At 47.5% G+C, this 24,519-nt stretch overlaps 1 protein-coding gene across 1 annotated transcript in view; it reads right to left on the bottom strand.

The window, feature by feature from the left end:
* Positions 1 to 24,163, bottom strand: part of Dpp6 (dipeptidyl peptidase like 6) — a 734,784-nt gene extending 710,621 nt beyond the window's left edge. The window contains exon 1 of the mRNA XM_046455142.2: positions 23,748 to 24,163. Within this exon, the coding sequence (XP_046311098.1) occupies positions 23,748 to 23,798 (51 nt within the window). The 5' untranslated portion in view covers positions 23,799 to 24,163. The remainder of the gene's footprint in view (positions 1 to 23,747) is intronic.
* Between the last annotated feature and the right edge of the window lie 356 nt (positions 24,164 to 24,519).

Genomic DNA, 24,519 nt, shown 5'->3' with positions numbered 1-24,519 from the left:
AGAGAGAAAAGAGAGAGAACTTTGAAAAGTCTAATCCCCACCCTATAAGAAAAATCAGAGTAAGACCTCTGGGAGAAAGCCGAGTTTGGGAAACTAATATGCAGAAGATAGTCCTTATTTTAATCCTGTTCCCCTCTTTTCAATTTCGCCCTATTATTCTCAACAACCCACTTCTCTACCTCCACTGCTTTCCTCTAACAAATAGCACTGTAGGAAATGCTGCAATTTTTAGTATCTCTAAATCCTTCTAAGCACCAAATTCAAAGAGCTATTTTGGCAGCTGAAATGTAATAGGAAAGAGAATGAGGATCCGGGCTGGGAAGGGTTCAGCTCTTGGCAGAGGGGCCTTCAACTGAAGAGGCTCTCAGACGCACCTGCGCCAGGAGGGCGCTCACTGCCAGCCCCACTCAGCTATCTCTCCCAGACTCTCCAGCTTGTCCCTGCACCCATACCGGAGGGACACCTGCTCCTTTTAACTGAGCATGTACAAAGTTGTGTTGCAGCTCTGGAAAAGCTGCGTTTATATCCTAGGTGGACCATATTTCAAGATTCATGAAGCTCCTTGTAATATATTTGGCAACCAAACATTTATGCCCTTAATTCCTTGGATGGTAAAACTTATAGGAACTGATATAAAGACATTAAAAATCACATCTGTTCTATCTAGAATAGTTATTATTTTTTTGCAGAAGAAACTATGCTTTGCGGGTGGTGCCTCGCATGCCACTGAAGGAGTTACCTAATATTCAATAAAAGCACTTAGTTTTGAAACTGAAAAGTTCTGAATCCCTAATTCCAGCCAGGTTTTCAGCTAGGTGGTCTGGACTGGCAGCACTACTGGCTATACAGCATGGAGCCTGCTATTGTCACCCCAAGAAGTGCTTAGTGGGTCCTTGCTGCACCAAGTGTCCTAAAGTGTCATCTTATTGAAAGAGGAGAAGATGTGACAGGAAAAGTTTAAAAATAGGCATCAAAGCATAACACAAAGAAACAGAAACAGAAATGGTGATGATAATGGAACACCACGTATGTTTCTCTTTGTGTGTCCTGTGCATGCAGAAGGAATTCCTTCTGACCCCCATGTAGGAGTCTTCCTGCTCTATTGCTGCTGCTGAGAGCAGGACCATCAGAGGAATGATTCTGTTTACATGGTAGCAATCAGCACAGGACTTTTTACACGATGAAGGTGCACTGCTCACCTGCACTACCAATTTGTTATGCTTGCCTTGAAATCTCTTTCAACTGCAAATGGAGGGAGGGGCATGCCCAAAAACCTTTCTCTAAATAAACAAATCATAAGCTGAACAACTGCTCAACTGGATTCCTTCTGGATTTTTGCAAGCATCTGCTGTGTGCAGACAATGGGGACACAGAAAGTACACCCGAGCCTTGCACCAGTCGCCTCACCTCCTAGCTGTGGAGAACTAACCAGCCAGTGGAGAGTATCATTACAAAAACGTCAGCAGTTCTGGTCAACAAAGGCTAAGAGGTGCCTGATACTGGGCTAAGAATGCAGTGTGTGGACAATGGTCTGAGCTTGAAGGTCTAAAGGAGGAACATTCCAGAAAGCAGTAGCTGACATCTGGGGTAAGGGAGATCCAGGATAAAGATCCAGGATGGGGGAGGGACATGTGTGGAGGGGCCAAGGCTGAAGAGGACCTCATGGGTTTCAGAGACACACCACAGCAGGGGGTGAGGCCACAGCCCCGCAGCTGCCAGGAATCATCCTGGTGTCATCCCAGCTCCACGGGAAGCCAAGGGAAGCAGCCTGATGTGTGTCTACAAGATCACTCTGGAGGCTCTGAGGGGCAAGCACTCTCTGACCCCAAGTAGAGAGAGACAGGGAGGCCGCCTGGGAGGCGATTTATGGTCCAGGCAGGAGAGGATGATGGCAGCAGCAGGGGTGAAACCCTCGGCAGGGGAAAGTGCTCAGTTTGGGAGGCACGTGAGGCTGGAGCTGCTGGCTGAGTGGCTGTGAGCTGGGAGGGAAGAAAGGAACCAAAGAGCACTCAGAGCTGAGAGCGTGAGCCCTGGGTGGACGATGGTACAGTCACCGTGGAACTCAGCCACGGTTCCTCAGACCTTAGGGAGGGCATCGTCTAGGACCAGCTGTACCACTCCTCTGTATTGTCCTGAACAATTAAAGTCACTTACTACAGTGACACATGCACACCATGTTTACAGCAGCACAGTTCGCAACAGCCGAACTATGGAATCAGCCGAGGACGGATGGATAAAGAAACGCGGCACCTCCACGTGGCAGAATTCTATCCAGCCATAAAGAAAGAAAACACATCGTTTGCAGAAAAATAGGTGGAAGCAGGGAACATCATGCTAGGAAAACTAAGCTGACCTCAGAAGGTCAAGGGTCATGTGTTCGCTCTGGTACACAGAGGCCAGAGAGAAGAAAATTTTAACAAGGAACCACATGAAAACAGAAGGGAGGCCAGCAGTTAGGAAAGGAATCAGGGAGGGACAGAGAAAGCCTGGGAATGAGATGGACCCAACTATGTTAAGTTCCTGTACAACTCCTCACAATTACATCCTGATTACATGTAATCATGATGCCCAGTAAAAAATCAAAAGGTAAAAAGTGAAAAATACACCTCACAATCTTAGTAAGAAAGCTATAGACAAAGAGCTCTTTCTGTAATAAGCTCTGTTCTTTGTGTGCCTGTAGAAACTGTCTGACCACCACTTCCTTTATACGTCAGCCATTTATTGATACCCTATTATCTGTATTTTTCTACCCATATTTCCCCAAAAATAATAGTATTAAAATAACAACCAGACTCTGAGTCTGTAATTGTTTTGCTCTTATCCAGCTGTGGTCTGAATTTTTCCATTTAAAACCCATAACTGTCTCTTTTGGATTACATCTGATTTCATCCTCCGTGGAATAAACAAATATTTCTTAGCTTGTATTACCAGAAACAGGAACTGTTAGATTAGAACCTTCTAGAATCCTTTCAAATTCCAACTCCCAATGGACACACTGAGCCTATCTATTGACAGTACTTTTTGCACAAGTGTTCCACTAACTTTATAAAAAGGGCCCCTGTTTTGAATTTTGCTGTCTCACATGTCGATCCTTCATTTTTCTATCAAGGCATGGATCTTTGCTGCCTTTTTCCTCTTAAGCTAAAAGCTGCCAGCCTCTGATTTTAACCTAGGGATGCAGAGCTCTCAAAATCACACCTGATTCTATTTCCTTGAAAGCCTTCCAGATGTTTATAAATGCTGGGCACACACCATGCGGTGCCTCTGCTTCCTGGTGTGTTAGGCTCTTCAGAGGAGCAGAACGAGGAGGATGTGTGTGGGCACAGAAAGGGATTTACATTAAGGAGTCAACTCATGAGACTACGGGAGATGCCAGGTACAAAACCCACCGGGAGGGATGGCAGGCTGGAGACCTACCGAAGCTCAACTCCAAAGCCACCTCCTGCAGGAGCCCCCCCTGCTTGGGATGCCAGCCTTCAACCCTTAAGCCCCACCCACCTTAGGGAGGGCCTTCTGCTTTGCTCACAACCCACTGATTCAAACATTAGCCTTATCTGCAAACACCCTGGCATAAACCCCAGAACAGGGTCTGACAGCCCCCTGGCACAGAGGCCCAGACACATAAAACTAGCCATCACACCTAGGTGAGGGCTCCTTGCTGTCTTCAAATTTGCTGTACAACACATTTCCCAATCTCTCATGACTCTGAGGACTCTCTCCTGGATGTACGCCAATCTGTGCATTCCTCTTCATATACAGTACCCCAATCTATGAATCCAGTTGCAATTTGATCAGCACCCAAAGGACCAGAATGCTCAGCTCTTGACTATTAGGTTTTCTTTTAGCTAATGGGATTTGATATTAACTTAACAGAAGCCTACAAAATTTTTCCTCTACCTAGACATGAATCTCTGCCTAAAAGCTAAGTTCAAAGGGCCTTTAGTGCCCTTAAGCTATCCCATCCCTTGGGTAAGGAACAACACATGTCTAACACTGCACTCATCTCCTTAGTTTCTGTTATGGTTGCGCTATGAGGTGGCCCCCAAAGCTCACATGTGAGACAATGCAAGGAAGTTCAGAGGGAAATGACTGGGTTTTGAGAGCCTTAACCATTAATTCCCTGACAGGCAATAGCTGGGTGGTAACTGTAGGCAGGTGGTGGGGGCGTGGCTGGAGGAGGTGGGTCCCTGGTGGCATGCCTTTGGGGTATAAACTGCCATATTCTTCCTCACCTTGGACCCAGAACAACAGATTCAGCAGCCATCTGTGGACTGAGACTTCTGAAACCGTGAGCCCCCAAATAAATTTTTCCTCCAAAAATCATTCTTGTCAGGTCTTTTGGTAACAGTGATGGAAAAACTGACTAAAAGAGCTTCTCTTCCCCAGCTGTCATGTACCACGAATCCTACCACGGGCCCCTCTCTCTTGTACCACGAATCCTACCACGGGCCCCTCTCTGTGGCCTCTCTTTCTATTGCTTTGTTCTTATCAGCTCTTCTAAGTTGTTGGTGATTTGTCGCAGGACTGAACAGAAACTCCTCTCCACTTTCCAAACCTGATGCTGCCCACAGGCTGTTTCCCACATCTGACACGCAGGTCTCCCGCTGGTCCAGCACATCCCATGCCTCTCCTCAGTGAAAATTATAGATACCCAAGTTCCACTAAATTTCATTTAAATTAGTCTCTTTTTAAAATCCTCACTGTAGTAATAAATTGCCAATTTACAGTGATTTCATCTTCTTCAAGAAATAGTCTTAATCATGACAGTTTTGTTTTGCCTTAGATTGATAATTTAGGGGAAACATCTTCTTGTCTATCATGTCTTTCTCATAGATATTAGCTTCCAGACACTTTTCTTATGTGTACGATCATCTAAACGTAGATTTAAGTGTCTATGTTGAAATAATAATTCTCTTAATCTACTTTTGCAATGGATACATCAGAACTCGCAATTAAATGAGTAGTTGCGTAATTAGTTATATGCTATTTGTGTCACTAGAGTATTAGCCCCAAGAAGGGTAGGGCTGTCTATTGCTGAGATATCTCAGGACCCACACCAGAACCCTTGATAAACAGTACACGTACGCCTATAACTCACTCAGTCTTTCGAGAAATTATCAGAGTAAGATTCAAGTGCTCACTGTTACCACCACCCCCCTCTGCCATCTCTCAAACTCGTTAACGGATCATCAGCCCTGGAGGAACCCTGCTTCTACCTCTCCCGGGCCCAGCATACCACATTGAGGCTGCTGAGCACAAGCAAACTGACCCAAGTGTAAGAAACTGAAAGACCATGGAGGAGAAGCCAAGGATAACCTCATTTTAGCTCTTCAGTGAGCAAAACACCTGCACCAGCAGCCGAGACCCTAGACACCCTCCACCTGTCAGACAGGATGACTGAAAATTTCAAAAAACAGCGAGAAGCCCCACTACCCAGAGTCCTCCCCCTGCATGGTGAGGGCTGGCGTGGCTGCTGATCTCCATGAGAGAGAAACAGCAGAATACCGAATGCGGCAGTAGCTTAATCCATCCAGCACCTGACTTCAACACCCAGCCAAGGCAGCAGTGGAGGAAAGGTAGATGGCGAAGTAAACTCAAAGCCCTGGCAGGAGAGTGGGACCCAAGGTGTGGGGTGGGCTTCCAAAGTATGACTTCATCTCCTAATAACATACAGCTTGCTTTCTTGAAGAGTGTCACCCTAGTCGGGGACATTCAACACTTGATCCCTTCTCTTAACATGACTGGGTTCTATACTTATGGGTTGGAGACTGGCCTTCTCCCTGCTACCAAGGTGACCTTGGGCCACCTGCTGATTGAACTTGTTAGAGTTCCATGTGAAAACTGAAGACAATACCCCTTGCATGCAGGGCTGTCACGGGTGCAGGGACTTAGGGAGGTACAGCAGGGAACATGCACACCTCCCTGCTTGCCAGACGTCAGATAGCGCTGAAGAAACAGCCATATGCTGGGAGAGAGGCGCCTGCTCCCTTTGCCTGCCCTCCCTGTCCCGCGCGACACCTCACACTCCAGCCCAGGACAGGAAAGCCTGGGCCCCGGGCCCCAAGGACTCCCCTGAGCTCTCCTTGCTCTCGCACCTGTGGGAGGGGAACGGCCCTTTCGCCACAGCTGCAAGCTGCCTCCTGAGCCTTGGGTTAGGCTGCACCCTGCGGACCCCTCAGACCTCAGCAACCACAAGCCTGGGTGTCTATGGGGTCACTGGCCACTATAAAGGTCACTCATATGAATACAGTGGCTTAAATGAATGAGTTCAAATTTAAATAAGAGGCTTAATTTTTCTCATTGAAAATAAGGGAGAAGTGTTGTAGCTCAGTGTAGAGCACTGGCTTAGCATGTGGGGGCACTGGGTACATAAAATAAATAAAATAAAGGTATTGTGTCCATCTACAACTAAAAAGAAGAAGAAGAAAAAGGAGGAGGAAGAGGAAGAAAAATAGTAAGGGAAAAGATGTCTCTCTCCTCCTGTGTCTTAGAGAATCTATCTGACAGCGCTGGAAACTGTAGTTTCTCATCTCTTTGGAATGGGTCACTGAAGCGTGGGTAGGTCGGTCAGTGCTGGTCCATGACCCAGGAGTGTCTTTCCCCAGGACGTGGGAGCCACGTTTTGGAAAGGCAGAGGTCAAGGAGAGAGCTCTGGGACCAGCTTCTGGGGGCTGCCGTCCTCCCCAGAGGCCCTGCTCAGGGGTGCTTCCGCCAGGCAGACGGGAGCTTGTTTTTCTCTGGAAAAATTCAGTGATCAGCTAACACAGCTGCCACCCAACTACCAGGTAGACCGAGGATGGACTGTGCGTGACCCACGATGCCGCCAGTCCTCCTCCTGAAGAACTAGTTGGCGTTGTCTGGAAAACACCTATTTAATGGGCTGCCTCTGCCTGGCTGAGAAGGGCAAGAGCTTCCTCTCTCCTTGCAGTCTTCCGGCTGCAGTCTGGGGTGCACGCCCTCGCCCAGTGCCTGTTCAAATAATGACTGTGTTCTTTCTCTTCTTTCTCTTCACGGACAGGATTTCTAGTGTGGGAATGGATTCTGCTTTTAATTATATTCCCCCAACAGGCCTCTACCAAAAAGACTCCATAAGTGTTTTAGTCAGCTTTTTTTGCCTCAGACTATAAGTATTGTAGGGACAGACGAGGCCAGGCACCGAAGACAGCAGGAAACAGTTTTATTGGGCTGCAGCCAGGTTCAGAGGGCACAGCTTTTGCTGTGATCAATCAATCCCCTGAACCCCGAGTTCAGGGAGTTTCAGAGTTTTATACCCAGCGTATAAGGGGAGGGGCTCAGAAGTTCCCAGTCTGCAGAAGTTCACATAAAAGCAGCTTTTTCTCTCACTGTTCTGGGCAAGTTAACCCTTCAAGGACCACACCTGAGAGGGGGAGAGCTTCTTCTCCCCTTTCTTTCCTCCCCCTGCCAGCTGTTACCATGGGCCCATTTGTGACTTATCTTAAAAATGTAGACATCTCTGTGAAGCCCAGCTCAAGGCCAGAGGCCTTGTTTGCACATTTCTTCAAAGTACTATACTGGATATGTTTGTGAAAAAGTAGTAAGGGGGTGTCCAGCACCTGGAGTGCTGGAATCTTCTTGGCCAGTGGCCAAGTAAACAGGGCAACACGAAAATAGGAAGTTTATCTACATTGGACTCCTTCACAGAGACTCTTTTGCTGACAGTCCCAAAATCAGCCATGATGAAGAGGGCTTTTCTGTGGAGAAAGGGGGTGCCCAATTCATAAGACCTGACCAGAACGATTGAAGGTTTTATTTAGGAGCTCACGGTTTCGGCGGTCTCAGTCTATACACAGCAGGCTCCATTCCTCAGGGTTTGATATGAGGGAGGAGGACATCATGGTGGAAGAGTGTGGCAGAGGGAAGTGGTTCACATGATGATCAGAAAGCAGAGAAAAAGGTCTCTACTTGCCACATACAAATATATACCTGAAAGCCATGTCCCCAAATTCCCATCTCCTCCAGCCATACCCCAACACTTCAGTCACCACTCATTTAACCACCATCAGGGGATGAATTCACTGATTGGGGTAGGACTCTCACAACCCAATCATTTCTTCTCTGAACCTTCTTGCATTGTCTCATGTGAGCTCTAGGGGGACACCTCACATCCAAACCATAAAATTCTGCCCCTGGCCCCCAAAAGCTCACAATGCAAAGTATATTTCATCCATTTCCAAGAGTCCCCGTAGTCTCAAGAGTTCCAAGATTGCTCAAATTTCCAAGTCCAAAGTCTTCTCTGAGACTCAAGGCAATCTTGCATTGTGAGCTCCTGTAAAGTTAAAAGCAATTTACAAATACCTAATATATAAAGTACAGAATAAACATTTCCATTCACAAAAATAGGGGCATAGAAAAAAGGGATGGGACCAAAACAAGACAGGAATCCAGCTGGGCAAACCAGTCCTGAGGTGTGGTCAGCCTCTGGAGCACATGGCATCATGTCCTCTCCGGAGGGCTTATGTACCTTCACTCCTGTGGCCTAGCAGATTGGGCCCAGGTGGCCTTTCTGCTGGCTTGTTGTCTCTGGTCGATTCCTGCCGCTTTCCTAGGACGATGTCCCACACTGCTGGCATTTCTTAATCTTGGGGGTCTCCACTGTAGCTTTGGCTTCCTCCTCACATCTCCATGCACTGCCCTCTCAGGGTCTGCCCACAGGGACTCTGACCCTGGGGCACTTTGCCTGGCCTCCAATGCCTTCCTTTGAAATCTTGGTGGAAGCCTCCATGACCCTCTAACCCCAGGATCCTGCAATCCCACAGAACCAGCACCATGTGGTTGATGCCAAGGTCTGCCACCGTCTCAAGCAGTAGTCAAACCTCCAAAAACCCTGGCTGCAGCAGCCTCTGAGTCCCAGGGTGGCCGAGTATGTTGAAAAACCTTCCTCGTCCCCCATGTGCAACAAGGGTACCCCATTGGTCTCAGAAGAATTTTTACTTTTACTTGCCTGAGTCTGAAATGGGGGTGGTTGCCAGCTCCCGAGATGGCTTTATTGTCTCTGGGCAAAGTCTTCAAGATTTCTCTAGTGGCAATAATGCCTTTAACAACTGCAACTTCCTTAGAGCCAGTTTTACTCCTGCCTTTCAAGTCCAAGTTTTCAAATCTTTTTGCTCTGCTTTCTGCTTCTGAATATCACAGTAAACTTGGCTAAAAGCCACCAGCAATACCCATGACACTTCCTGAATGTTATACTACCTAGACATTTCTTCCACCAGATTAAGAAGTCCATCGCTTTGAAAATCAGCCTCACAGAAAGTCTCAGGATACAGGCAAAATGCAGACAAGTTTTCAGCCAGAACACAATATGAATAGCCTCTACTCCAAATTCCAACAGAGTCATCCTCTGAACTCTCTTGAGCCCTTTCGTCATTGTCCATGGTCCTACTGGCATTCTGGTCTTCTGAGCTCCCACCAGAATCAGTCAGTAAGCTTTGCTCACAAAAACTTAAAGCATCTGCAGCAGCCACTGCTAAGCATCTCAAAATTCCTCCCATCTATTCCAGAAAGCTCAAAAAGCTTCTGAACCACATGGTCAGGTTAGCCACAGCAACGACTCTAATTCTTGGTACCAATTTCTGTTTCAGTCAGCTTTTTCACTGCTATGACTAAAAGATCTGACCAGAACAATTTCTGGAGGAAAGGTTTATTTGGAGGGTCACAGTTTCAGAGGTCTCAATCCATACATAGCCAGCTCCTTCCATAAGGCTCAGGGCGAGGCAGGCATCATGGCGGAAGAGTGTGATAGAGGGAAACAGCTCACATGATGATCAGGAAGCAGAGAGAGAGGTCTCCACTTGCCAGATACAAATATATGCCCCAAAGACACACCCCCAATTCCCATATCCTCCAACCACACCCCACCACTTCAGTTACCACCCATTAATCCTATCAGGGGATTATTTCACTGATTGGGTTAAGACTCTTACAACCCAGTCACTTCTCCTCTGAACCTGCTTGCACTGTCTCACATGTGAGCTTATGGGGGACACGTCACGTCCAAACCCTAGCAAGGAGGACATTCCAGAAGGCACCTTTGGGGCTGAGAGCAGCATCCCCACATGTCTGCCTTGGACTTCAGACGAAAGCCCCTGTGAGCAGCAAAGGCAGAAGAAGGCTTAAAGATAGGAAGGAGCAAAGAGAACACAGTCACCTTCATCCTCTTCCTGAAGGTCGTCAACCAAGGAAGACTGAACTCACAGCACCAAGGAAGAGCCTGAAAGTCAAGCACACCTAGGGCTCCAAGGCACTCTGTCCCAGGGGCCACGCATTTCCTTAAAAATCATGTTCTTCCCCTTTAAAACTGTCTACAGCTCCCATTTTCCTCTGAACCATCTGGACCTTCTTCAAGTTCCCTATTTTGCGCGGCTCCCGTGCACCTGCACATTAACAGATTTGCATGTTTAACTCCTGTTAATCTATTGCCAGTTTGTTTCAGCAGATTCCACTCAAATGCCAACCCTTCCTGAAAACTTGAACTCCCCCAAACATGCACATGGCCTTGTTTGCTACAACGAAACCCTAATCTAAGTTACACAAGTCCCCTTGTTGTGCTTAATATTAAGGAATTCAAGGAAGAAGGGAGGAAAAAAGTACAGATTGATGCTGTCAAGATAGCTTCTAGAAAACAGGCAGTACAAAAGACTCTAGGGCACCCTAAATTAATCTCAAAGAGAAAAAAGTTATCTGCAAAGGATATTTATTCTTAAAATATATATTTTGTTTATTCTTAAAACCCGGCTGCAGGAAGAACTTCCTGAGTCATTATGGAAACATTAGGACTTCTCTTCTGATACTGGATTTACAGACACGCTCCTACTATTACAGTTTGAATCTTAAACGTCCCCCAAGGCCACATGTTGAAGGGTTCACCTGTAGCCTTTGGCACCTTTATGAGGCAGCCTGGAAAGGAGTCAGGTCACTGGGGCCGTGCCCTTAGAGGAGACTCAGCCCCTTCCTGTTTGCTTTCAGGCTGCATGAGCTGAGAAGCTTCCTGTTCCACAGGTTCCACCATGATACACTACACCACCAACCCCCAAAGAAACAGCCAAATGACCATGGACTGAAACCATGAGCTAAAATGAACCTTTCCTCCTTCACCTCATTTATGTCAGGTATTTTGTCACAGCAACAGAAAGCTGACACCCATACTAAACAACCATGCCATTCCTGCAGCTGCTCAGTGGTCCTGCTGGAGGCAAGGGAGCTTCCCTCTTCAGGACCATGGGCTGACCCATCCTAACACCTTGCTCCTCACTGTCTTCTACTGTGCTTTATGAAGGACAGCTTCCCCTTCTGACCAAACTGCAGAGGCCAGCTCAGTCAGGGCTGTGCCCACACTGGCAGTGGCCTGGGAGGAGGGTCTCACCCCTGACTGGAAGAGTCTCTGGGTGCATCACACTGACCTTCCACTCTTCCTCATCTCTTATATCCACCATTTCCAAAGAGCCAATCGCCATGGAAAATCCCATTCCCATATATTTGCAGGGTGGTCCTGAAACATTTCTAAGCACTTTGAATGTTCTGGATCTCACGGAAGCTTTAGGAATGCATTAACTGTCATTAGCATTGTTAATGTAATAGGGAATTTTAAAATTTGCATAAGAGTATCTTAACATTATCTCCTTTCTATGTATTGAAGAAGAAGAAGAAGAAGAAAAGCTTTTGTGGTTGGCTTTAGAATTGGGAGTTTTATCTGCAGTAATTAACATTTCCTAGATGTCTAAAAATTGAACCTGTTTAAATAATCATAGCCAAAAATAAACTTTATAGAGAAAATACCCAGTTCTTCCTTAACAACAAGACTCTGAAAGGAAAGGCATCTCTTTGACCCTAGTTCTACTATGTAAGCACTTTATAGTGAACTGAATTTAAAATAGAATAGTTATACTGAGAACATAAAATTTGGGGGGGGCATGGCTCACAGGCCTTCCTGCCACCAAAAATCAGCTAAGTAAGATGAGGCTGAAAAGCCAAGCAAAGTCACGGCACCCTCAGGGTTAAAAATAACAGGTGATTCCTCTCAGTTTGAAGCAAGGAAAGAGACACCACACACAGACACACAACCCTGCTTTCCAAGCATCTCTCTGTCCTTTACGAATGTGCACATCAAGGACTGTGGCACCAGATCTTTGGGAAAGGGAGACCAACCATCTCCCAGTTTCCTGAAGAAGATGGCCTAACATGTCACCAGACTCCGAACTGCAGAACTCAGCTAGCAGAATGAGCAACATGCTATTTAGAAGCATGGGACTTCAATCTGCCCTTGTGACCTCTCAGGGATGGGATGGCCATCGCATGCCCGTGTAGTGCTGAGCAACACAACCTTGCCTTCTCTTCTCATGGGGAGGTTTACTGGGTGGAAGGACTCCCTTCTTGATGACAGATCCTCATCAACAGCTTTGACACATAACAGAAAGGGCTAAAGAGGTCCTCCAGGGGACAGCTGCTCTGAGCATCACCTGCAACCAGCCTGTCCACGTACTGCTGGCCACTGGATGGTTCTCTAAGGGTCAAATAGGAAAATCAAGAGTATGTTATTTATAACAGTTTAGAGCAATTTGAAGACTAATTTTACATTTCTGGATCTAACAATACAAAACATGTGTTTGTACTTTGTACACCTTTTTTTTTTAAATTATTTCTTTCCGATAATATTCTATGATCTATGATAGAGGGAAAATGTGAAAAACAAGAACAAAAACCAACCCTATCACCACAGTTTGATAACTGATTAGCTTAGAACAAAATTTTAGCCCATTTCAGAATAACCTCCCAGCTTCTGAGTTTCTGCAGTAGCTCCAGATGGAGCCCAAGAACGTGCGTCTTTGATGTTCCCAGGTGTATCACGTGCTTTCCATTACTATAACAAAATACTAGAAATTATCAACCTAAAAAGAGGAAAGGTTCATTGTGGATCACAGTTCTGGAGGTTGGTTGCTTTCAGGCCTGTGAGGTGGCACATCATGGTGGGAGTGCAAGGTGGCCTTACCTCACAACAGCCAGGAAACAGAGAGGAAGAGGATGAGACCCTGGTCCACAAGGCCATACCAACAACTCAACTTCTCACAGGTCCACCACCTCCCAGGGTGCTCCAGGCGGAGGACAGTGCCTTCACCACATGGCCTTTGGTGGACACTCCCCCAAACCTCAGTGTCAGGTGATGCTGACACTTCTGATCCAAGCACCACATGCTGATGAGACTGACCTCCAGTGACAGCAGAGAAGTCACGCCTCCACTTACCATCAGAACCAGACTGGGATCCACATCAAGTTGACCCAGATTGGATAATGATGGTCTTCAACCACCATAAGAAGGTGTTTTAATCAGTTTTTGTTGTTGTTGTTGTTTGTTTGTTTTTGTTTTGTTTTTGCTGCTGTGATTACAAGACCGAACCAGAACAATTTTAGAGAAGGAAAAGTTTATTTGGGGCTCACAGTTTCAGAGGTCTCCGTTCCTCAGGGCTCAAGGTGAGGCTCAATATCATGGCAGAAGAGTGCGGCCGCGGGAAGCAGCTCACATGACCATCAGGAAGCAGAGAGAGACTCCACTCACCAGACACAGAATGTCTACTCCAAAGCCCCCGATGCCCCCTCCAGCCACACCCACCACTTCAGTCACCACTCCGTTAATCCCTATCAGGGGATTAATTCACTGATCGATGAAGCCCCGTACAACCCAATCCTTTCTCCTCTGAACCTTCTTGCACTGTGTCACACGTGAGCTTTTTGGGGACCCTTGGCATCCAGACCATAATAGGAGGGAAGCAAAATCCATCTTCTTGAGTGTGAATAAGCACATGAACACACACAGGCACGTTCCTGTGCACTCAAGTTCACACTTGACACACACATGCAAACGAGGTCCTCGGTTCTGCTGGTTTCAGCACCTTCACCTTTAATAAAGCCTCGGGCACTCGGAACGCGACACATTTCTCCAGAGCTAAGCAGCAGCAAGAGACCGGATCATGCTGAAGTGTTTTGCGAAAAATGACTTGCAAGGCACTAGGAGAACTTCAATGATATTCAAAATCCAAGACTAAGATAGATCCGTTTCTCAAGGAAACCTACCTATAAAAATCACTTAGGTCACCACATGGCCAGGTTGATCAGGGACAAACATACACAAGAAAACGAAACAAACAAACAAGGAAACACGAGTAAGAGAGAAGACCCACCTATCTCTTTGCCAGCCACCTCCTGGGCTCTTTTGTGCCAAGTCACTGTTTCTCTTAGTCTGGGATCATGGTTGGATGGTAGATCTGAGGTGATCAAATTGTCCCCAACTGTGGCATGCAATTTCCCATTATGAAAACGGATGTGGGCGGTCCACGATGCTGGGCGGCAGTGTAAGTTTAGTCTAGGGTACATCGATGTTCCAGGGAGGAACAGGGGAGGGAAGAGCCCGAGGGAGGGAGCGAAGGAGGGAAAAGCGGCATTTCTTTCCATTTGTCCTTGATTTCGTACACAGCTGTGATTCTACACACTAATAAATGTCCAGAGCCTGCATTCTGCCATCTCCCTTCTTATATAATAGCAAATCATCAGCAATAATTCATAAAATCAACTACTCAGAATGCAGGAAACTACTTTATTAGAGCGACAGATCTGAACGGATTGACAAACTTCACGTTTCCACACCCGTCGGTCCAGCAGGCTCACCGTGACCCTGCTTCAGCACGTGCCTGGCAGGGCTGGGCATGAGCCCTGCTCTCAGAGAGGTAAGGAGGTTTCTCGTCACTTCTGCTTTCTCTCACCCTGTCCTCCTGCCAACACAGCTTACTTTGGAAGGCCACTGAGCCCGCGTGGAGAGAGCAGCTGTCCACCCTCCTCCTTCAGCCCGAAGACTCCAGTGGCAGCTTGCCGCCTGTCCCAGCCTCCGTGACGTGTCCTCCAGGTTCCTGCCTTGGTATTGTCCCCTCTGGGTGCTCCATGGCCCCTGCCTTTGGAGACACCCCCTCCCCACTGCTGTCCTCTGAGTCCACTCACAGCTCCACACAGAAACTTCTAAATGGCCACTGCCTGTGGGCACACAGCCATGCCTTTAGACATGGAGGCACACTGAACATCATGGCCTCGGCCACCCTGACACTTGCAATCTCCCTCCACAGGAATGAGGGACTTACGTCCACCTATGAGTGGCACAGGACATTCATTCAGTAAATATGAACACATTTCAAGATGTTTACACATTGTGAATGCAACAGAGGTACACAGTTCTCCAAACTTGTGCGCATAGACAGAAAACCAGATCATAGGAAGCAGCCTGTGCAGGCGCCACCCACGCTGCAGAAGCCCCTGGGTGTGCCTCCCAGCCACAGTCCCCACACCCCACCCTCCCTCCACCATGGCCTGCCTACTGTAAAATAGACGGTCATAATTCCCCTAATTTTTCTGAAAATGTTATCACTTCTGTTAAGGGCACTATGTGTCAATATCCATTAGCACAATATTTTGGTTTTGACTAATTTTTTAACTTTATGTAACTAATCACATTAGACATTCTTCCAGGTCTGATGTCCTTTACTCAATGTCACAGTTGAGGAAGTCTCACGGTTTTGAGTGTGAAGTGGAATGACCTCACTATTGCCTGGTACTGTACTTGTACCCACTGTCCAAATACACCAAGGTATCTGTGCATTGCACTGCCAATGGAGATTGGGTTGGTTCCAGTTTGACACTGCACAACAAGCCTTCTTGCACATGTCTCTAGGGGGCACACAGCTAAACATTTCTTTTGGGAAATACCCAGGAGTAAAATGGCTGAGTCATAAGCTATGTAGATAGACAACTTCAGCAGTTAGGATGAAAAGGTTTTCAAAGTTTAGTGCCTTCCACCCATGTCCAGGGTTTCCATTTCTCCACATTGGTGAAAAATTTAGTGCTAGAAAACATATTAAAGTCTTAGCATTCATTGGGTGTTTTCTCACTGTGATTTTAAGTTGTGTTTTTCTGGTTATGCTAATGCATTTCTGTAAAATTCCCCTGACCCAGAGAAATACTGCTCTACAAATCCGGGGTGGAGAATCTGCTGCTGCTGCAGTGGGCATGGGATACTCCAGCCCAGGGCTCTCAGGAAATGCAGGTGTTTTCCACCATGTGGAGGTAGGGGCTCCCAGGAGAACTTCCTCCTATGGTTGAAGTGGCTCACGAGTGCAGGGGGTTCTCGTTTCCTGATACTGCCATTAACTGATCAAGTTCCTTTTTCTTCCCTGCAGAAGATCCTAACAAATGGAACATTCAGCCACGGTGAAGTTTCCAGGGCCCAGATGTATTGCAGAAGAGGCTAGAGATGCCATGAAGACAGAGCAGAAGAGGCATTGCTCTAGAAGCTTCCACATCCCCATCTCTCAGACTCTAGTCCTTCTAGGAGTGACTGGAGAGTGGAGAACTTCCGACTGAGATGCTGTGGACTGCAAGGACCTGGCCGAACATGGCGTGCACCTGGGTTCCTCCCTGTGGTCATGTAATCGCTCCAAGTCTCGCCCTTTCAACACAAAACCCAAACACTGTCTGTCCTGCCAGCACAATGCGCTGCCCTAAGAAAACGACACCGTGTACAGAAAACTATATTGTGAGCTATAAAAGGCTCTATGCCGCTGTGAGCTATTAAATAATGTTGAAATGAAAGGGTGGCACCTTGTGAATGCAGTCACAGTTTACTGAGTCACAGGAAGAAGAACAGCAAAAGAAAAAAATTCCTGTTGTAAAATGTTTACTCAAGACTTGATTTGGTCTGGTGAACAGAAATATCTGGGGAAAAAATTAGTATTTAACTATAAAACTTTGTCTCTTACAGATAATTATAGCTAGTATATTTAAAACGTGTTTCTTTTGCCTTAGCAGAGAGAAGCCAGCCTATGATCAAATAATTCTGATCTTTCGGCTTGAAGATCATCAATACTTATTTCCCCAAAATACGGAAGACAAAGGTACAGCAAATGGAGCTGGTTGATCTGAGGCGGGACCAATCCTACATGTTCCATTTGTAGATCAACTGAGGTTGTTAGTTTGCTTTGCTCAAGTTTATGGTTGGGTGCCTATTCGCAGAAGTTTGACTACATGTTGGTCATATATAACCAAAATCATAAAATGAGAATTAGTTGAAGTAAAATTAAATGCTGCATTCAGAGGGTCACTACTATAGCAGGAGGGGGGAATGACAGAAAGGAAGACCTTACAAATCAGTGAGGGCAGGGTGATCTGCCAGGCTTCTTCCAGGTGCCTCTATGGCCAGCCCCTATGGCCAGCCTGGCCAGCCAGCAATTCCCTTCCATCTGCACAGATGAGCAGCAGTGAGCTCGACACCAGGCCCTCGCTCCTGCCTTATCAGAGCACCGTGATTTTTATTTAACAGTCAAGAAAGTCAAGCAGTCAAGGCCGCTGTGCCCATGACTGCTCTTCTCTGCAGATCCGCAGCTGTGACCAGGAAGGGGATAGCCGCTCCTATGACACCTGTGTGTGCATCCTGCACGTGTGCCCTGTGCTGACTGCACTCTCGCACACGCTGTTCACACCTCTGCCCTGGTCTTCTGCCGCTGTGGTGGGAGCACTCCAGATCTTGCAACTTAGAGGCTCATAAATTTATGCCACCTATTTCATTTTACCAGGAGATGGTGACATGTGGGAGACAAACTGATGATGAGCTGGGAGACGCCATGTAGGTCAGTGCAGAACAGACCACAACGCCAGCAGATTATTTGTTGTGGCAGGGAAGGTGACTTCCACAGCATGCTGTAGGAGTAAGACTGAGAGACGGCAATAAGACTACCTGGACAGGGAGGGGACATCGAACAGGACTCCAGGAACAATCTATTCAAATGCCCACATTTCCCAGGGGAGAAAAACAGGCCCCAGAGCTGCCCAGAGGCTGCTCCCATCCTGGCCAATCCCAGAACCTCTCTGCTGGCCCGCGTTCTCCAGCTAGGCGGTCACCTCCTTGCTCCCACTGTGTTTCTTGTGAAATAAATGTTCAGGTGAATCACAGACAAACAATGTCATCCTTCAAAGAAAACAATCACTCTTTTCGGGGCATGAAAAAGAGAGAAAGAGGCACAGCTTTGCTTCTTCAAACAGTCTTGCTTTTCCCCTCCATGGGTTACAACGGAGCCCCGAAAACCTAAAGGAAAAACTCAAGCTAGAAGAAAGGATTTCGAAAGTTTCCACCATAAAAACTGCTGAATGTTTGAGACGGACACAGTCACCTGGCGCAGATATTACATAATGCGTCCACCCATCTGTCTTCGTTAAGGAACGGATTTCGCTGAGAGTTCAAGAGCAGCGAGATGCTCCTGTGACCCCATCAACGTGTGCTCTATGTTTTTAGGTGTCCACTTAAGATCGATGTTTAGAAGACCTGCGCCTTGGCTCTGTGTGTTCCTGAGGTGGCCGCTTCCCTCCCCACTCCCCTCGTTGCCTGTCCTCCCAGTCTCTCCTTGGATCTTGCTCCCTCCACAACGGCTGAGACCAGGCCCCTCTGCGCACTTTCTAAAGGCCTCCTGCAGTCTCTCCATTACTCCCCGAGTCCTTGATGGCAGCGTTTGCAAGTTCACGTCTCATCCTGTGGTTCTGGACCTCGGCGCACCACAGAACCACCATTAAACCTGTTACTGCCCAGCGGCAGCCCAGGGCAGCTAACTGGTATCTCCAGAGTGTGGGGTTGGGGACAGTAGGGAGGCCAGGCAGAGGAGAGTGTGGACAGCACAAGGCAGGGCGGCAGACCTCCATCCCCAACCACTGGTCAACACTATGACCGTGGACGCCCCTGCATTTCTCAAAACCACCCAGTCATTGCTAAGAGCCACTGACTCAGTGGAAACCTTTCTCCCACCCTGCCAGCAAGCCACACACAACCAAAGGGGACTTCTGGTTGGTTCTATCTACTCCTGTGTTCTTAGCACCCAACACCTTCGAAGTCTGGGGGCAGGCTCTCGAGTTCTAACACATGGTCTTGTTAGATATAATTGGCTCCCAAAGCAGTTCACACAATTCTCCTATATTGTTGCATTTACTTTAAACTAATAAATGGAAAAGAAAAACATTGGCCTGGAGTAAATGTATTTACCTCCCCAAATAAAAACTGCATGAAGGCAACAGTTACCTAATAGTAAACTGGGCATATGGTTCAATGTTATTACAAAAGTGGGGGGAAAAAACTGTACGCATGGAATTCTCTCTCCTGTTACCTGATTCAGACATGAAGGTGTTCTTGAAATGAAAGATAGTAATGTACAACTGAAGCCTTGGGCCTTTCTCACAAAGGCCAGGCCCAGGCCACACAGTCCCGGGAAAGACCCTCCATCCATTTGTTTAACAGATTCATCCACTTGAGGGCTTACCAGGCAAAACTGTTGTCATTAATCAATGCTAATAATTTAAAATGCACCACATCTCTTGGTAATAACACAGAGGGTTCAAAGAGCAAATGATGCACAGGTTTAAACCAAAGCAATCAGTAACCAGGATGGGTTATAGAAAGAGGAGAACAAACACCCAGACCCAGAGGACGCAGGCCCTAAAGACCTGCTTGGGGCTCTGCAGAAAACTAGGACAGCCCTCTCCACCCAAGTTTTATTTATTTAAGACATTGTACAAAACATCCTGAGCTGACTGTCTGTTTATCATTTGGGGATTTTTTCCTGCTATTTGATTTTTTACAGACTGCTGACATGCTAAGGTCTTCCCACACCTAGAAAGTTGTGGGAAATGGACTAAGGCTTAGACCTTTTCTCTGCACAAACAGGGTTAATCTATATTTCCCAAAGGAGACTAGTTACAGGGTTGGTGATTCCAGGAAGGGATGCTGAACAACCAGGAAAGAGAAAATGCATGCTGAGCATCCATCACTGGGACACATGGTGAGAACTCTCAGAACCCGAGGCCTTGAAGTCATTTCTGCAACCCATTATTAGAAGGCACATTCTCTTCAAAATCCACATTGCGATGACCACGGTTAGAACCAGCTCCAGACCACCAGTGTGTAAGAAGCAGCAAGAATGGTGTCCGAAGTACCCCAGATAGGGGAAATACTGCAGTACCAAAGGCTACCCCCTAAAAACCATCTCATGAGCATAGGCTGATGATCCAAGGAAGGGCTCCCCAACAGGAGGCCGTGTCCCCATGAGCCCACTAACTTTCCTAAAAGAGCCTCTGCTGACCTGCGTCATTACAGGGAGAGCTTCATGGCGGATGTCAGACTGTGTTCAAATGGTTGAAAAGAAAACTCTTACTGTGGACAGTGCAGATCCAGGTGTTTATCCGACATAGGATGGGGAAGATTATAATTCTGAAAAGTTTCCAGGTTCATGGTATCACAGAAACATCCAATCAATGACCAAAGGCCTAAGTCAATTCCAGTAAGAGGAAAAAGTTGCTTTTCCTATACAGGGAATTCCCAGACTGCAACCTTCATTTAAATCCAACACTCATCAATTACAGGATTCTCAAGGTAAATGGCTTGCAGACCTCTGATCCTTCTAAGTACCTCTGATACCACTCTGGTCAGAAAGGCATGTCCAACCCTCACCAATCCCCCAGGAGAGGGAGAGTCACCACTGATCATAGTGCAGTCCCCAAAAACTTTCATTTTTAACCAACCTTTACTCACCAATTCAGTTTCTGGAAGAAGTTCATATGCACAGAGCAGGGGAATTTAGCAGGAAGTGATATCCTTGGGATAACAAAATTTTCCACTGATCTCAGGAATGACTGCAATAGGCTACACCTCTATTCAATACACAGGATCTTAACATACTGACAGCCCCCACCCCATGAATTTTCAAACATATTTCATGAAAATACAGTTACTTTTCAAAATCATTTTTTGTTCCAAGAGATTAGAAAATCCTGTTTCTTTTTCAGTATAGTAAATGGCAGATTGAATGATTAGTCTGTGAATTCTCACAATATTTATGAAATAGACTCATCCTGAGAATTAAAACAGCAGTTGTGAACTATCCACTGGTAGTATTTCTTTTACTCATTGATTAACACCAAACAAGAGCACGGAGTGTACAAATAATTTGTCTTCTCTTAATCATGCAATTGTAATCAGGAAAAAGTTTCCAAAAGCAATGTCTGGAGAATAAAAGACGGAGTAAGATTTTATAATGAATTTCAACCAGGCAACATGGCACAGCCAGTGCCAGCCAGGAGGTTGCTGCCCCAGCCTAGCAGGGCTGGCATGAAGGGCAAGTCTGCAAGCCCAGGACCACCACACAGTGTGAACGCTTCAGAGGTGACACTGGGTGAACGTCCACAGCATCTCCCCAGTCACAAGGGTAGTACCAAGGCCACATCTGCCTGTCTGTCCCGACCCTCCTTCAACGTCAAGGCTCCTGTGAGTCCAGGTACCTCAAGAAGTGCCACACACTCTGAACCCAGCCTTGGCTCTGACAGCCGTGTGCGTGGACACAGTAAACAGCACAGCAGAAAACACTGTCAGTTTTTATAGCTGTTGAATGTGCAGCAACTCAACTGTCAAGAAACAGGAGTAAATAATCTAATCCACATTGTGAATGTTAAATATCACCCGAATTTCAATCAAGTTGGGAGTACACACAAGTGCCAGTCACCTAATTCAAGACAGGCTATGATTAACTTCCAAAGCAAATGATAAAAAATGAAGTCCCGAATTTATGATTTAAGCCTGGAACCATCACTAGATTGAAGCTACACATATTTAGTTGGAAAAGCAAGTTTCAAATAAGTTACAAATCAGACTGCAAAGTCATGATTATCAATCAAAGAATGGATAGGACATTTAAAAGTTGAGCCAGTTCACCTCTCCTTTTGCTCTTGGTCCAATGGATGGCTCTTAACACACTGGTTGCTGTAGAATTCTGCAGGAGCACTGTAACTTGCTCTAATTATACTTACTAGCCTCAGGCTTGGGAGAACACATGTGAGAATGGGCTAGCCTTCCTCAGCAAGTGGCTAGCAGTAGTCTAATTCTTCATTTTCTGAAGTAAAAGGCAGAAAGGGGAGGATGGGAAAGAACACTCTAAAAGTTTTCAAAGAAGATACAATTAAGATGATGCTACACTAGAACATTCCATGTAAGTTATGATTTATTTGGTGATAATCACTGACAGAGATATGTAATCACAATATCAATGTAACTAATCTGTACCCTTATCTTTACCCTCAGTCCTCAATGAACTTATATGAAAAAGAACTTATAGATGTGGGTGGACATTTAATTAGAAAATATTACTCAACACGTTTCTGCTCTATTTATATAGGAATCATGCCAAATAACACAATGACTAAAAAGAGGGTGGAAAAATCAGGAAAACAGTTTGCTTTCACTAATGAGCAATTAGGCCAGCCAGCAGCAGAACCCGGGCTGAAGACAGCCCTTGACTGAGGGCCTGTGGCCATGGGGTGGCCTCTGAGCAGGTGTCACACCCTAGGGTCTTGAGTGGAGCAGGGCATACTTCATCAAAAGTCAAGTTCTGGACCAACCCACCCTGCTTCTCTGTGCCAGGCAACAGGTGCCTTGCTGCTTGTGGGTGTGGTTAAGCCAGTCTGTATTTGTTCAATTAAATCAGCTCTCATTTCCTTCCTCTCTTTGCTTGAAGGAAGACCTCCAAATGGCCCACTATCTGGGTCTTCCAAACACGTCTCCCCACACTTCTGCTCTGGGCACTGCCCATGCCCACTGCCCATGCCCACTTTTGTAAACAATTCTAGATCTTGCAGCTGAAACAATTCTTGCATTTCCTGCTGGACCTTCCAAAGGAACACAGCCATCCTATCTCCTTGTCCCAGCCTCACACAGAAAGTACCAGCTAGCAATACAACACCAGGGACCCTCATCTCTCACCAACTTGAAAGGTTAAAACATGGCCCAAATAAACACACGGCAGGCACACCAGAGCAAGATGGCAACCTTCTGGTCCCCACCAGGTGATTCCAGCACCCTACCCAGGTGTCCCATGCCCCACCCCCAACCCTCTCTACAGGAAATGAGGGAGCAGGTGTGCTTAGGTCAAGTGCACCAGCTGGGAGCAGGCAGGGGGTGTCTCACTTGCTGAGAAGGTGAGACTCCAGGTCCTCAAGTCAGCAAAGTTGTCCATGCTGAGAGGCCCCTGGGCCTGCAACCCTGGGCCTCCCCGGGACAAGGGGTGATCCCCTCGTGCTAGGTCATCGCTGGCAGTGATGTGCCATTATTACCCTCTCTGGCACCATCAACCTTTTGGGAGTCATCTTTCCTAAACCTGGGGAGTCGGGCCTGGCTGGGGAAGCAGCCCTGGGCGCAGTGGCAGCCTTCAGGCACAGTGACTGGCCTGACAGTACCAAAGCCTCAGCAAACCCCAACAGGTCTTGAGCTCTGGGGACTCAACCCCGAGGCCAGTGCAAGCATAAGAGCCGAGTGGCCCTGATCCTGGCTGAAATGACCTCCTCTCTCTGCGTTTCCCCCAGAATAGTCCCTGGGATCTGCTTGGAACTCTGACAGACACGAGGCCAGCAAGGGCTCCATCGCAGTCTGTGCTCAAAGACACAAAGCCACATGCCCAAAGGAGAGCGATCGCGAAGCCATCAAGTTGGTATTTGCAAATAAACGCGTGATCCTTGGCACCCACCCGGGGCGCCACAGGCAAGCGGTGGAAGCGCTGCTGCACGGGTACCAGGTGGACGTCATTCCGTGGAATTAGGGACCGACGAGGACAGACACCCCTCCATGCCCCTCACTGCGGGTCCCCAGATCCCGCGCGCCCGCCGTCCACACTCACCATCACGTTCCCCTGCATTTTAGCCGTCTTGATCATCGCCTTTTCCTTCATTTTGCCCGGAATCTGAAACCGACTTCTGCCCAGGAAGAGTAACTTAATCCATTGTCCTGGCGAGGATTAAAGTAGAGGCTGGGCTGGCTGGCGACTGGGCGGAGATGCCTTTCTGAAGAGGAGATTCTTCCAGGTCTTCCGTTTCCCCACCTTCACTCCGCTCCCCAGCGGATCCAATACCAATCAACTCTTTTCAGTAGCCGCCAACGAAGGGAGAAAATAAAAAAAGCCGGATGGTGGAAGTGCTGCTTTCAACAAAAAGCCGGAGCCGAGGCGGGGAAGGGGCAGGGAGCCCAGCGAGCAGACAGCGTGCGTGTCCGCCGCGCTCGCCGTCAACACAGAGCGAGCGACAGCGGCGCGGCACGCGCGCGGGGCTCACTCGGGGACACTGGGCGGCGCAGCCCCGGCTGGCGGGGCTTCTTGGTTGGCAGCGCTGGGCGCAGCGGTCGCTGCACTAGTCCCTAAGGGCGGGGGCCAGCCAGGCGGCGACGCCACGGCTGTGTGTGTGTGTGTGTGTGTGTGTACACGCGTGCACGCGCGCGCCGGGTGTTCTGCCTGAACCGAGCAGGACCAGGAAGCCTCCGGCTGCAGCAAGGTTAAGGAGCCCAAATTGTTTGGGTAGCGATGGGAGCCCCTCCCCAAACACCCCTCCTCGGTAGACGCCCCCTCCGCGGCGCAGGCGCGCGGCTTTTACAAACAGGCACTAGGGCGATTGCCGCGG

Source organism: Marmota monax, unplaced genomic scaffold (genome assembly GCF_021218885.2).
Source record: "Marmota monax isolate L192 unplaced genomic scaffold, Marmota_monax_Labrador192_F-V1.1 WCK01_AAM20220418_F8-fsc00226, whole genome shotgun sequence".
In the NCBI taxonomy this organism is placed as follows: Eukaryota; Metazoa; Chordata; class Mammalia; order Rodentia; family Sciuridae; genus Marmota; species Marmota monax.
Note: the sequence above shows the minus strand (reverse complement) of the source record. Positions and strands in the feature narration are given on the sequence as shown.